At 33.5% G+C, this 15,000-nt stretch overlaps 1 protein-coding gene across 3 annotated transcripts in view; it reads left to right on the forward strand.

Moving 5' to 3' along the window:
- The first annotated feature begins 824 nt into the window (after positions 1–824).
- Positions 825–15,000, forward strand: part of LOC145258216 (uncharacterized) — a 164,043-nt gene continuing 149,867 nt past the window's right edge. For all 3 annotated transcript variants that reach the window (XR_013864079.1, XM_080116159.1, XM_080116160.1), the window contains exon 1: positions 825–2,392. Coding sequence is in view for 2 of the 3 variants with exons in the window: in XM_080116159.1 (XP_079972285.1) it covers positions 2,249–2,392 (144 nt within the window). In the remaining variant the exon portion in view is untranslated. The remainder of the gene's footprint in view (positions 2,393–15,000) is intronic.

The raw sequence follows: 15,000 nt of genomic DNA on the forward strand, positions 1-15,000 counted from the left end.
TTTGTGCTACGAAACAGATACTGTCAATAACTGTATGTGTCAACTGAATTAAAGGAATAAATTGTAAGATGGTCAATATTATGAAATTTGGAATATAAATGTTTGTCATTTATTATATATGTATATATATATATATATATATATATATATATATATAGAGAGAGAGAGAGAGAGAGAGAGATCTCATATATATATATATATATATAAAAAAGTGAACGTGTTTGTGTGTCTGTCTTTGTAAATTTCTCTACGCAATAACTCTGTCAATTTTTAGTCTACAGACTCGAAATTTAGTATACAGGTTACTGAGATTTGTGAAAATCTTTGTGATCGGTTTTGATCAGAAATTTGGCTGTTACGGGGTCAAAGTTCAACGGCTTGACCTTTGAGAACTCTACCAAACTCCTCCGAAAATTTTGGGTCTACACACTTTAAATTTAGATATAGGTTCCTTGGACATGGATCTAACTTAATCACTTTATTTGAGCCCAAAACAATAAATGTTAAAGGGGTCATAATAGGGTCAAAGTTAAAAAAAATTGACCTTTTTTGTTTGTTTGTTTGTTTGTTTGTTTGTTTGTTTTTTTTTGTTTTTTTTTGCTCAGTATACCTCCAAACACCCGGGCAGTATGCTAGTATATATATATATATATATATATATATATATATATATATATATATATATATATAGAGAGAGAGAGAGAGAGAGAGAGAGACAGAGAGATAGAGAGATAGATAGATAGATAATGGATGGATAATAAATAGATAGATATACACATAGATGAACATTCAGATTTGTATGTTTTCCGATTTAACTTCATACGCGTGTGTTTTCTGGAGGTTGTAGGTCAAGATATCTTGTGTGGGGGTTGTGTCCGCCTGCGTGTGCGACTTTATTACGGTGCCTTCATACGAAGTAACTAATCAACCACGGACCAGGGAAGTGACCGTATTGGAAAAAAGAAAGAAAGAAAGTGAAACAGAAAGAAGTCGTTCCAGCCCATCATCAGTGTGGAAGGAGTTGAATATCCCTCCTTCCTCCCATTCTCCCTCCCTTCCCTCACGAATAAAACCGATCCTGATAAACAGTCCAGGAAACAGTATAAAGGTTTGGGCTGAGAAGAAACATTGATCAACGGAGTACGGTACAACGATAAAAGATAATTTTCGAAAAAAAAAAAACATTATATATATACACACACATATGCATGTATGTCTGTGTATATATATGTATATATAAAAGACAGTAACTCCGCAATATCTTCTAAAACCAAACTGTGATATACATACACACCCTTGCCAACTATATACAAAGACAAACCATTCATCCGCACCCCACGCCCCATCCAAAATAATAGATACTGTCACTAAATCCACCCATTTAAGCTGGTTGGATAACCACACATACCAAATAAACAAAAACAAACAAAAATTTTAATGAATTTATTTTCTTGCGAACTCATATAAATCTTTAAACTTTAACGGTATATGGGGCAACAGCGCGTGCGCAAGTATTTGTTAATTCGCGCGAATACTTCTCGTCAACTGCTAAATTACTTTTCTTTTAACCCCACCCCGTCCATCTAAAATTAAAACAAAAATTTAGTTGTTCGTATGTATATATATACGTCTCATACTTGTGAGTTTGAAAACCTCGCACTTAAACTTTAATATATATATACATATATACATCTGTGTGTTTATGTACAAAACATCTTTAAAAAAAAAAAGAAGACATATTATTATTTATTTATTTAAAGGACTACACTTTGTCAAGTCCGTGAAGTTATTTTAAATAGGCAAATACACATCTCTGAAATATCGTCACATATTAAACCTATTTCTAACTCTCCATCCGCATTTTATTCTTATCCCCCCACCCAGACTATCATTGTTATTATGGTTACTATTAATGCATTAAACACAATTAACGCATTATAAATACATACAAGAAAATATTTTTTCGAGTATCGCAACAGCATCTGAACGATAACTTCTTAATATTTTAACAACATTACGCACGCAACAAAACACACACACACACATACACACGCCATCCTTCTTGAGCACGAACATCGACAAACATTAACGAAAAACAAACACTACGAAGTGATGTACCAATTATAAGGTTATCGCAGCCATAGGTACGGAATAATTATAATATCACTTATTTCAGTTTCACAAAGGTACTATCTTTTTTTTTTTAAGCTGCGATTCTATCTGAGTCGGTGCGACAACGCTTATCCTCATGCATACAATCACCTCAACAACGTGGCAGCTTTTTAGCTGCGTCTGCTACGTGTTCCTCATATCCGGCGGGCGAGGCCACACGGCGTGGGGAGAACTCGACACCTACCTACCATCAAACTCACAAGAGGACAAGACACCTGAGGTAAGTTCAAAAGTTTTGTTTTTTTGGTTTGTTTGTTTTTTTACGAAGACTTGATACAAGCGCACGTATATATATATATATATATATATATATATATATATATATATATATATATATATATATATATATATATATATTGTTTTATCGAGCTTTTACATCTGGCTGAGATAATTTTATAAATATTAATTCTTTAATATTTATAATATACTTTAATTTTACCATCTTGGATCATTTTGGTACATTTAATTGTAATTTTTTATTTATATATATATTTTCACCCCAAACAAGGCACAGTGCACTTTTAATGTAGGGGCTACTATCGGGGACATAAGTTGCAGGGATATTATGAAGGGAGATGAGCAGCAAGATGTTTGTTCATATTACACTTGAACTTCTGCATGTCAGTACAGTTGGGAAAGCAGAATCCCGGAAGGGAGTTCCAAAGTCTAGCAGTTTGGAGGTAGAAACTACAGGAGTAGAAGGCTTTCTAACATCTAAGGATCTCTACTGTGTAGGGGTGGAATCTTGCTGTTTGTCGGGTTTGTCGGGGATATTTACGTCGGGGGGTACACGTGCTTGTAGCTCGTCGGAGCATTCACGATTAAAATACTTGTAGAACAGGCAAAGGGATGCAACATTTCGTCAATAAGACAGAGGTTGAAGCTTAGATGAAAGTTCAGGACCTATCAGTTTGGCTACTCTCTTTTGAACCCTGTCCGGGAGTGAGAGACAAGCAGCAGATGCACCTGCCCAAATGTGACAACAATACTCCATACATGGGCGAATGGTGGCCTTATAGAGGTACAGGATACTTTCAGGCGTAAGTAATTTTCTAGCACGGTAGAGAGAGCTTACTTTCTCTCGCAGCGGCCCTGGAAATGCTCTCAATGTATCTTTTCGAACTTATGTTCCCCGTGAAGAAGTTTAAAAGAAGTACTTTCAATATTATTCCCGATTCCGATGCAATTCCTGATTCCATGCTAAATTCCCGATTGCGATGTATATATAGATTTATATATATTTTTTCGTTTTATTTTACTTCATTCGAAATTTTCAGAAATCAAGGGGCCCCCGTTCCTGGGGCTAACACTTAGTCTCTCTATGAGATACATAGATATTAGAATATTCCTTTAAAGTTTTCCTTTACATATGAAACATTGTGTTTAGAAAAAAAAAAGGTGAAAACAAGTTTCCTATCCACAATTAACCAATATAAATATGTTATAGTATACCTTTCTTGTGGTTTAACGGTGTTACTAGATTCCCGGATTAGAATTCATTAGGTCTAGTGGAGTATCCAGCTTCGTGGGTTACTTAAGGTAACATTACAGTGTGGGTTAGACATATAGAGAATGTCTTATTTGAGCCGCGATTCTTGAATGTTTAGTCAGACTTTACTTGTAGGGAAAAGTACCCTCATACCTGACAAACCCATGTATAGAGCGACCTTAAATACTCGGGAACAGTGTCTAGTAGACATTCAAGTTCTCTTCAGTATATATATATATATATATATATATATATATATATATATATATATATGTGTGTGTGTGTGTGTGTGTGTGTGTGTGTGCTGCTCTCTGTTTTAATTTTTCATAACTTTGTGTTTGCTGGGGATGGGGCATTCCACCGAATGCCAAACATTCTTCCATTAGTTACTCTAACCGAGAGATCTTTTTTTTTTTTTTTTAGATTTTAACCGTCCCTTTAAGGTCAATTGCATGTATTTATCTTGCACTTGGTTCACCGGGTGTATTCGTAAGATAGTTTCTTTTTCATTAGCCCGGTTGCTCCTATAATGACTGGAATGATGGATATCTTCTTAAGATTCATTTCTTTTTATGTCGTACATATGTCCTTGGTATTTTGTTATTTTCTCTCTCTCTCTCTCTCTCTCTCAGTTCTGTTAAGGCCAGCATTATTTGTGTGTGTGTGTCGTCTATGATATAAATATCACCCGTCTGTTTAAATGCATGTATGTATGCATGTATGTATGTATGTATGTATGTATGTATGTATGTATGTATGTATGTATGCCAAAGGGCGAATGAACTCTTTTTCTGGGTCAACGGCCAACTAGCACCGTGTATATTTGTGTGTGTGTGTGTGTGTGTGTGTGTGTGTGTGTGTGTGTGTGTGTGTGTGTGTGTGTGTATTGGGGTGGTGAGGGCTCCCGTAAGCCGTGGTGAAGGCAACCTTTCTAGGAGAAGCAAATCTCTGATTTAAAAAAGCGTAAAGCGGAAGACCAGTACCCGCATTAAGCTGGTCTGCAGTTTAATTTGTTGCTGGCTATCTTGCTCTTGCTTGTTGCTGGATCTCAACATTTTGAACCGAGAGAGAGAGAGACTTAGCTGTCGTACAAAGCTAAGACTCTGTAACATCATATTTGTATAGATACTCCCTCAGACATTTGGGCTCATGGATTTTAAATGTCTGAGGGAGTGGCACTCGTCTGACAAGACGTTGCAATCATCATGTATGTATGCCTAAAACTCGACAGAGGTGACGGATTTTCACGAGATTGGTATCGTTTTGAAGCTCAACCCTTCGGACAAATATCGAAAAATTAGCTATAAATATTAATTCCTTCACTCTCAACTGGGCAGTTTTTTACATGGCTCGCTTTTTTCGCCTGTATTTTCGAAAGTCATCCCCTCTTTTCGATTGACTAGCCTTATTTTAAACCTTCGACCCTTCTAGATTGGCGATAGACGCAACGGCAAAGACGTCACGTTTTTGCTTCTTTTTTTTTTTTCACGTACTTTTCCTCCTTCGCGTTACGGGTTCGAGCCAGTCTTCCTATTACCATTTCTTTTTTTTTTTTTTTTTTTGCTTAAAACAAACCTACAAACACCAGACTAGTTATATATAAAGTCAAGTATGTATTTATAGGTTTTCATGTGAAATATGAATCTAGCTCATGTTCCATCTTCTCTTGTCCTGTTGTTTCGAAATTCTCGAAATAATTGACAATCCGAGGGAGCTAGATTAGAAGAATATGCAGAGCGGGAACTTAACTAAATTCTCCTATGAGATCTTTAGTCAGTATTTTGCGTGTGGACGGGAATTATCATGATGAAATATGACCCCCTTTCTGCTGACTGAGAAAGGTCAATCTGGGTCAACATTGGTGAGTATATTTCAGATAAATATGAATGATGCTTTAGTAATGTGCAAAAAAAAATAGTTTTAAATTAATGATGGTGACGTAATAACAATATGCATAAAATTAGTTACAATGCTTTAAAATGCCACTTATACAAACCGGCAAAACCTTTTGAACCAACCTGATATCTAGCTCGCCTGTTCACACCTATTCTAGTTCTATCAGGGAGACTCGACATTGCCCGGGATTGAATGATGATCAACAAATGTTTCGCACTCCCATATTTTTATTGTCATTGAAATCGGTGAAGTTTTTCAATCAAATCGATTTATTGCTTGCCTAAGTTAGGATCCATCGCGGTGCACGGGAAGGAACCTTCCCGCAGTAACTTGGTCAACAATACATTGTAGTCTATATTGAACTGTACAAAACCTACTTTTGATTTTATCAAATTATATATATATATATATATAATGGCTTGAATTAAACTTTAAAATGCAGAAGTTAAGGACCATGCTTCAATTGTGCTCTAAACAGAAACATTAATTTCGAACGCGCCCCTATCATATCAAAGAACTTACTGTTGATTGTATATGCCTGCCACTATTGCTTGTGCAGTCATAATGGCTTAAATTTAAGTTTAAAATGAAAAAAGTTAATTATTATGGTGTAATTGTGCTTTAAACAGAAACATTCATTTCGAACGCGCCCTTATTATATCAAAGAATACACTGTTAATTTTATAGGTCGTGCCTTTCGGCTTGTGTTGTAAAAACACTTCCCAAATGCACTTGTGGTATTAGGCTGTGTAAGTGTGTGTTCCTTCTTTAATTTCGATTATCGATTATCGATACTTATCGAAGATATTCTGATACAAAACTTAACTAAAAACACTGCCAGGCACATAAAATACCTTTGTGTTAAATTTCATTTAAAAAACCGGGATAGCAGTTTTCTACTCCATAGAGAACAAACTCACACACAGAGAGAGACACACAGAAAGTTTCTTTCATATAATATTAGGTAGGTAGGTAGGTAGGTAGGTAGGTAGGTAGGTAGGTAAACAGACAGATATCCAAATCTCTCTCAATATAATCTATATATATTTGACTATCTTGGCACATTATCTATCTGTTTATCTATCTATCAATGAATCTAACTAGTAGGTTGGTGCAAAAGTAATGTCGTTTTTTGACGTACACACACACACACACACACATCTATATATATATATATATATATATATATATATATATATATATATATATATATATATATATATATATGATGAGAATAATGGAAATAGTATTCCGACCAAATATAGAAATAAAGGAATAAACGGATTTATGTGTTCATCAACGTTTCGTCTTTATTTTAAGACTCATTCATCCAGACGAAGTCTCGGAAGAAAGATGAAGCGTTGATGAACACATAACTCGGTTTATTCCTTTTTATTTCTCTCTCTCTCTCTCTCTCTCTCTATATATATATATATATATATATATCTATATATATATATATATATATATATATATATATGTACATATATATATATATATATATATATATATATATATATATATATAATAAAAACGACAATATTTTTGCACCAACCGAATAACTAACTAACTTTGTTTCTATCTTTTGTGCCGTGTTCTTATTCTGCGTATTCGAAATAAAATTGTATTAAGCAAAATATTCAAATTAAAGTCATTTTTAAACAATAAGTTAAGTGATTTATAACAGTTATTATTATTATTATTATTATTATTATTATTGTTGTTGTTGTATATATTATAATTGTGATATGTAATAACAATATTCATAAAATAAATTACAATGATTTTAAATGCCTCTTGTACAAACATGCAAAAACTTTTGATTCATATGTCTTGATCTTAATTGTAGACAGAACCACATTTTACACACTACCTGTTCAGTGCATCAATTTTATTATTAACCAGCAGATAAATGTCCTGGGATGCGCGTTCCGCTGATATCTATAGAAAAAAATCTGATAACAATTTCAAAGAAACCCAGTAAACACAACCCACGCGTTTAAGGTTACCAAATGTGACCGATCCATTATCTGACGTTGAGATAATGTCATTAGAACTATATAAACGTCGGCTGATGAATCAGATACATTCGGTACCTTTAACCTCTCGAGTCGAGTTTCCAGTATTTCCATGAAACCGAAAGTACCTGTGGAGGATCAAACTTATGTAAATTTGACAAAAACATCTACGATCTAGCACGCGTAATTCAGCACATTTGTTATTCCTCATATATATATATATATATATATATATGTATATATATATATATATATACGGTGGTCACCACTTATCAAGGCCCGGAAGCCACTCAGGGATAAGGGTTATTGCAACTACAGTACGTTAGTGTGGAGATTTAATGAAGTGTTTACTTAAGGGGTGGTTCATTAGGAATTTGTTTACGTTGGACTTGAAGACTTCCAGGTTGTAGTCAGGTGGGAAGCAGGCAGACGCAACAGAGTTCCACAGGCGTGCAGTTCTAAGAAAGAAGCTTTGTTCATGGAATCTACGTTTTGATTTAGGCACAGATAAAGAGTGGGGAAAATTTTTTGACAGTGGATTCAGCTAGACGGGTGTTTTTCGTGAAAGATTGGCGAGGGGTACCGGAGATTGGAGTTCAGACGAGCACCTGCGATGAAAATAACATTAAAATAAGGATAGGCTCGCAACGTCTCTTCTGTGGGAGAGAGGTTGCAGGGAAGAGAAAAAGGGCATCCCCCACTAAGCCACGAAGTCTATTTTGTACTCTGTCAAGGCAGGATAGGCTGTTTTTAGCAGCTCCTGCCCAGATATGGTAGCAGTATTCCATCCTTGGACGTACTTGGCTTTTATATAGATAGAGAATTATATATATATATATATATATATATATATATATATATATATATATATATATATAGGGTTAAGTTAAATTATTCACAGACAGGTATTTCGTCGTTTACGTCTCATCAGCTTGACTGAATGTTATATATAAATATTGAATTTTGTAAATGTATATTCCTGGCTTTCATCCTCTTCTGGTAAAAAAGCTTTTAGCTTCGAAATGCTATGGCCTAAATAGTTTTTTTTTTTTTTTGCTTTTTTGCTTTTACATATTGATCTGATGATATATTAAAGTGTTATTTTACTTCTATCTTTAATTTATATATATATATATATATATATATATATATATATATATATATATATATATATATATAAAGAGGGAGGGGAGGAAGTGAGAGAGAAAGAGTAACTAATATAATGAAAATATATTCAGGACAATTAAGTTACAGAGGCGTATACGTTACATCCCAGCAGAGAATCGTCAGCCTGACCTCTGATTTTATGAAATTTGAACCACAAGTATTAGAAATTGATTAGTAAATGTTCGCCTAATTTCAGTATTTCAGTCGAATTTTAAAGGGTTGTTTTTATTGCTGGCGGTTCCAATTCTAAAAATTGGCGATTCTAAAAACAAACCTTGAAGACCTTGATAAAAATTACTTATTTGACTTCTAATAATGCTGAATGGAGGATATTTCGATGACAATAAAGTGTAAATTTACTGAAACTAAAAAAGATAATTTATCTGTATCCTATTGGGAATACGCTTCATGAATTTTTTGATGAGGAGTTCTTTATTTAGTTTTTTTTATTGTCTGTAGTTTAAAAGGCGAATGTTTTTTCGTTATAATATAGATTCTAGAATAAATTGACTTTAAAACAATCGTAAAAATACTTTCGCTATAAATTTCTTTAGAATTAGCTAAAAAAAAAAAAAGTACCCATCATATAATAAATACAATTATATAAAGTTGGGTTCTTTTTCTGGCTCTGACACTGATATTAAAAGCCTACTTTTCTATTTAAAAAATTATCATAACGAACTTTTTAATATACTCAGTCATGTATATGCAAGCGACTACATTAACGTTAACTAATTTGCGTATTCATTTGAAAAACGGGCGTTAATTAATTACTCATTGATTTTCTATCATTATTATGCTGAATTCTATTTATGCATTCTGCATAACTGCAGAGAATTTTAGATGAAAACGTTTCAGCACAGGGAAATATATATATATATATATATATATATATATATATATATATATATATATATATATATATATATATATATAAGTGACCTTGTCGGTGTTAGAAAAATCTTTGCCAAACTCCTCTCTGAATATTCGATCTACAGAGTTGAAAATTGGTATATAGGGTATTTGGACATGTGGAACAGTTCACATTGACAGAGGTAGTCGACTAAACATTTTTACAGGCATAAACCTACATTCGTAGGTTAAACAACGTTCTTTATGAACAATTTATATGCGCGTGGCTCAGCGGCTAATTAATACGGTTTCAATTCTTGCTGATGGCACTTAAGTCATACATTTTTTTTTTACTTCGGATATCAGTACTATATATTTGGTACAATATAATAATCGATAATAATCGATAGAGAATTGTCTCTATAATAATAAATACGTAATCTGCATAAATTAAAAACCATATTTAAGCGGATATTATGACTTGGCAGCGCCGAGCAGTCTGTTAGTAGTTATAAAAAAGTCTCTTCATGTGTTTTTATATTTGTATCTATATGATTCACTTTTAAATAAATTATATGATCATTGTGAATTTTGGAATAGACCTGCTAGGTGTAAGGAGTGGCAATGTTGGCTGTAATAAATTTAATTTAGTTTTATTTAGTGAGGGAAATAGCGGTGGAACCCCTTCGTGATACGATTTTAGATACATTCGGCTTTGTGAAATTTAAATATGGAAATAACTTCTCATTTGAAAATTCAAATATTTTAGGTTCGTATTAATTTTATTTATAGTCAGTACATACTAATAAAGTATGGCTCTATACATTTCAATTTCTTTTAAAAAAATCTACTAGGTGGAATGATAAAAGTGTCGCTCTAAAGAATAAAATACAACTTCATTTTAAAAACTTTAATGAAAAAATCAATTCAGGTAACTTGATTATGTAATAAAGCTGACATCTATTCAATGTAGTCGCCTTCATCCTCAATCACAACCTCGGTACGAGTTTCGAACTGGGAACTTGCCTTTTCCATGAGCGCTGGCGGGAGTTCGACAAATACTCAGCGAATGGCGGCGATCAGGCTGACGTTGGTGTTGTGGGGAGTCATGTTGGTGATGTTTTTGACGTATGACCAAACGAAGTAGTTCAGCGACTTCAGACAGGTGGGGAGGGGGCAATGAGAGAAGGTCACAAAGTCGTAGCACTCCTTCTGAAGCCATCAAAAGAATCTTTGGACTTGTGGGTCGGTGCCAAGTCCTGCTGCCACACCTAGGGTCTGCCAGCGTCCACCTGATACCACCAGGGGAATCATCACACTCTTCGGCACATCCAGGTACACTTTGGTGTTGACTTTCTAACTGAGTTCGAAGATATGAGATGGCATGATGTGGCCCTCACTTGAAACTACACCAAAGATCATAACCATGGCCAGAAAGTTCGTTGAGCTGTGCCCCCAACCGTCCGGATTTGAATTTTAAAGGTGCTGGCAATGGCCCTGTTGTTATAACTTGGATTGGTAGAGAGCATGTTTTGTACAGCGACGCCTTCTCGATCTCGATGGTTGAACATTGTGTCATTTTAAGACATGATAGAAGGCTATTATCGCTGTTGGGATTTTTACACAACGGGCCAACAAAAAAAAAGAAAAGAAAATTGATTTCATTTAAACGGAAATAGAATCATGTCGTCTTTTCTTGGGCGATAATTTTTTTGTTCCACCCTGTATTTGTACGTACAGGATTTTCTCTTAGACTAATTAACGATTATTATGAATTTTGGAACACAGATTATAGATGTAATGTGGGTTATATTCACTTTAATTTAGTTTTATGCAAAAGGGAGAGAAAGAGTGGAATCCATCTGTGAAAATTCAGATACTTCTTTTAAATTTTAGGATCATGTACTAAACAGTTAACAGATATTAATGTTGTGCGAACTTTTTTGTATGGGAAATTAATTTTACTCAGGACATCTTTATTATTTACTGTAAAAGTTCATTAAAAAGAAGAAAAAGAAGAACTTAACTTATTCAATATGAATTTTAAAAAATATTTACATATTTAACATTACGTATGCTTTAAACAGGAGGCAATCAAATACTCCAAAAATAGCATCATTAATTTAGACAAAGAACAAGCAAATTAAAGTCGAACAATAAATAATTAAATAGAAATGAAAAAGCTAACGTAAATAATTTTCAAAATAAAAACGAACGATAAGTATTTTTTTGAAAATGAAAACGAAGTATAAATAATATTGAAAAATGTAAACGAACGATGCGTATTTTTTTTAAATCCAAACGAATGAAAACAGAACGAAAGATAATTTTTTAAACCTAAAAACAAAAACAATTTAAATTAAAGAATATTTTTAATACAAATAAAGAAATATTTTAAAATCCAACTTATAGAAAAATCTGTTGCAAAATTTAGTTAAAATGGGTTTCTAAACAGCAACGTTATTATTTCAGCACGGTTTGTATTCCGCATTGATATCAAAAACTGATTAATAAATTTTGTAAGTGTTATAAAACTTGTTGATGCAAAAATTCAAAACTATTTGGAAAAAAATATACAAAGTTCAATTTACACATGATGTCATAGATATTTATATGGAAATATGTTGTTGTTTTTTTACAAAGGAATCACCACTTATCAGAGGCCACTCGAGGATAAGGGGTAAAGAGTTTACAGTGGTCAAGAGGACAATATCATAGTAATCGTTAGAAGTGTGACTTACTTAAGAGGAACGGCTCATCAAAAACTTGTTTACATTAGACTTGAAGATGGCCATATCGTAGTCAGCTGGAAAGCAGGTAAACGGAAGAGAGTTCCACAGGTGTGCAGTTCTAAGAAAGAAGCTTTGTTCACGGAAAAAGTTGGTTGGTTGTTTTTGTTTTATGGCATATCAACCTTTTTCAGGTTATTTAATGCCGAATCTAGTTATTTTGAGAAACGATTTTTAATGGGGTATATTTGTTTTTTAAGTCGGATTCTATTTAACCCATAGTTGGGACCCTAACAGGTACTACCACTCCGGTTCAGAGTGGACCTGAGAGCAATGGCAATTAAAGGGTGGCTCCACACTCCCCAAGGCCCGCAAGCTGGGGCCTCACCATCGGATATAGTTTTAGGTCATATCCAGGACCTCACGGAAAAGGACAATATAATAGTATTCGTTAGAAGTGTAAATTTGGTAAATCGAATTACTTAAGGGGAACGGCTCATCAAGAATTTGTTTACATTAGACTTGAAGACGGCAATATTGTAGTCAGCTGGAAAGCAGGTAAACGGAAGAGAGTTTCACAGGTGTGCAGTTCTAAGAAACAAGCTTTGTTCATATCCTTAATAAATACGTTTTAACGAATATCAACACTGCTTTCATAAAATATTGACAGAAATAATAAACTTGAGATATTCCCTTTTATACACAAGAAAAATAAATATCATTTTCACAGTGTTTCGGTTGAGGTAACCTCCGACTTTCAGGTACATCTTGTCGAACCCGAGAATGTTTCGGTTGAACTCGGGAATTTTGAAACGTTGTTGAAAATGACACGATAAGAACGGTAGTCTGATGGATCCAAATAATAACCAATCCTCATCTCAAAAATTCAAAAACGTAAGAAAAATAATTTTAAACGGAATTTTACGAATTCAAGACGAAGACAATAAGTCAAGACTCTTACCGCCAGGTCACAACTGAGCCTAAACTTTTAGTCTTCAAAATATATGGATGACACTCTATGAAACAAATGTATTATTAAAGAGAACAGACTGAAAAATACCATGTAAAAATTATTTAACTAAGAAGAACAAAAAAATGTTAATTTTCAACTTTCTAACCAAAAATTCACTGTTGTTTTTAAATCCTTACAATAAAATATACACTGAAAAGGAAAATAATTTAACACAATATTTGCGTATTTGGTTGTGATGGACGGTTTTTATCTACTGCTGATCTCTCAGCTGTCTATCTATTTTTACTCCGGATTAAAGAGATGGATCAGTGTTTCATCCACTGTCAGATATTGACGCAAAAACTATTGTTGCGTTCAAACAACGCATCGAATCGTCGACGTTTTGACCGACTATGAGCAAACGCGGCATCCACTCTGAACATAGCTTTCTCATTTGCAAGTGCTCGTGCAAAATGGTGAATACAATGTCTTATGATATTTTCAGCTACTCTGTTATTTAATACTAGCAATATATTATTAATCAAACGGAGTTTGTGGTCCCTTTTTATATTTCAAGAAAAACTGCCGGATTTGGACGCCCTGTGTGTTTAGTATAATTTGATTATCAAGATCAATAGAATAATTTGTTTTTAGTATAATTTGTTTTTAGTATAATTTGTTTTTTAAGATCAATATTTCAAGATCAATAGTATGATTGGTTTTTAGTATAATTTGTTTTTTAAGATCAATATTTCAAGATCAATAGTATAATTTGTTTTTCAAGATCAATATTTCACATAAATATCTGTAATTTGTAAACTAATTATCCGATTGGACTCTAAGTTACATGCTTTTACACAAGAGACCCAACACGTTGTACGCAGTCTAAGTCGCAAAGGAACATAGAACAAGTAATAACTCAAGTGTTTTTTAACAACGACATTTGTTTCCTGATTCTCCCGCCAAGTGTCACTTCTTGTTACGGGCGATGTGTCACCCACGTCTCTATCGTGATCGTCCTCTCTCACGTGATCTCTATCATTTTTATATTCTTTCTTTTTCTCAGTATCGTGACGTCATTTCACTCACGGCTCGACATTTGCATATGCACGTCCGCGCTCTGTTACATTCATATGCTCGCATTTCAAGTCATCATGTCATCTTTTATTCGTTGTTTCTGACGGAGCAGAATCTGATATACACTTATTAAGCTACTGCTCTGCTTAAACAATATTTTCCTATAAATAAAAAATAGCAAAGCTTTATCAACACATGAAATTCAAATTTTTACACTGCTTTGTAAATTTGGAACAGCTATTTCACATAAATATCTGTAATTTGTAAACTAATTATCCGATTGGACTATAAGTTGGACACGGGCGATTTGAAGGTTAATACTTTATAAAACAATATGCATGTTTTATCAAAAGTTCCATCTATATGTGAGATCCGGGCTTATTAAATGATATTTTAACTTGCCGTTTTTCCCTGTTCAAATTAATGAATAGCTTTCACATTTGTCAAATAGAAATAACCTTGTGGAAAAACCAAACGCAAGTTAAATTATAAGTTTTATAATTTAAAGTTAATATTTCGAGGGCTTACGCTCTTTATCAAACAGCGAACTCCTTGATGAAATAAGAAAAGAATAAAAATGAAAGCGCCGTGATATTTTAAACTTTATTATACTTTAAGTCTTCGTATTAAAGTGCATATCATTCCGCA

Source organism: Euprymna scolopes, chromosome 33 (genome assembly GCF_053919585.1).
Source record: "Euprymna scolopes isolate OS-2025 chromosome 33, ASM5391958v1, whole genome shotgun sequence".
Classification (NCBI taxonomy): domain Eukaryota; kingdom Metazoa; phylum Mollusca; class Cephalopoda; order Sepiida; family Sepiolidae; genus Euprymna; species Euprymna scolopes.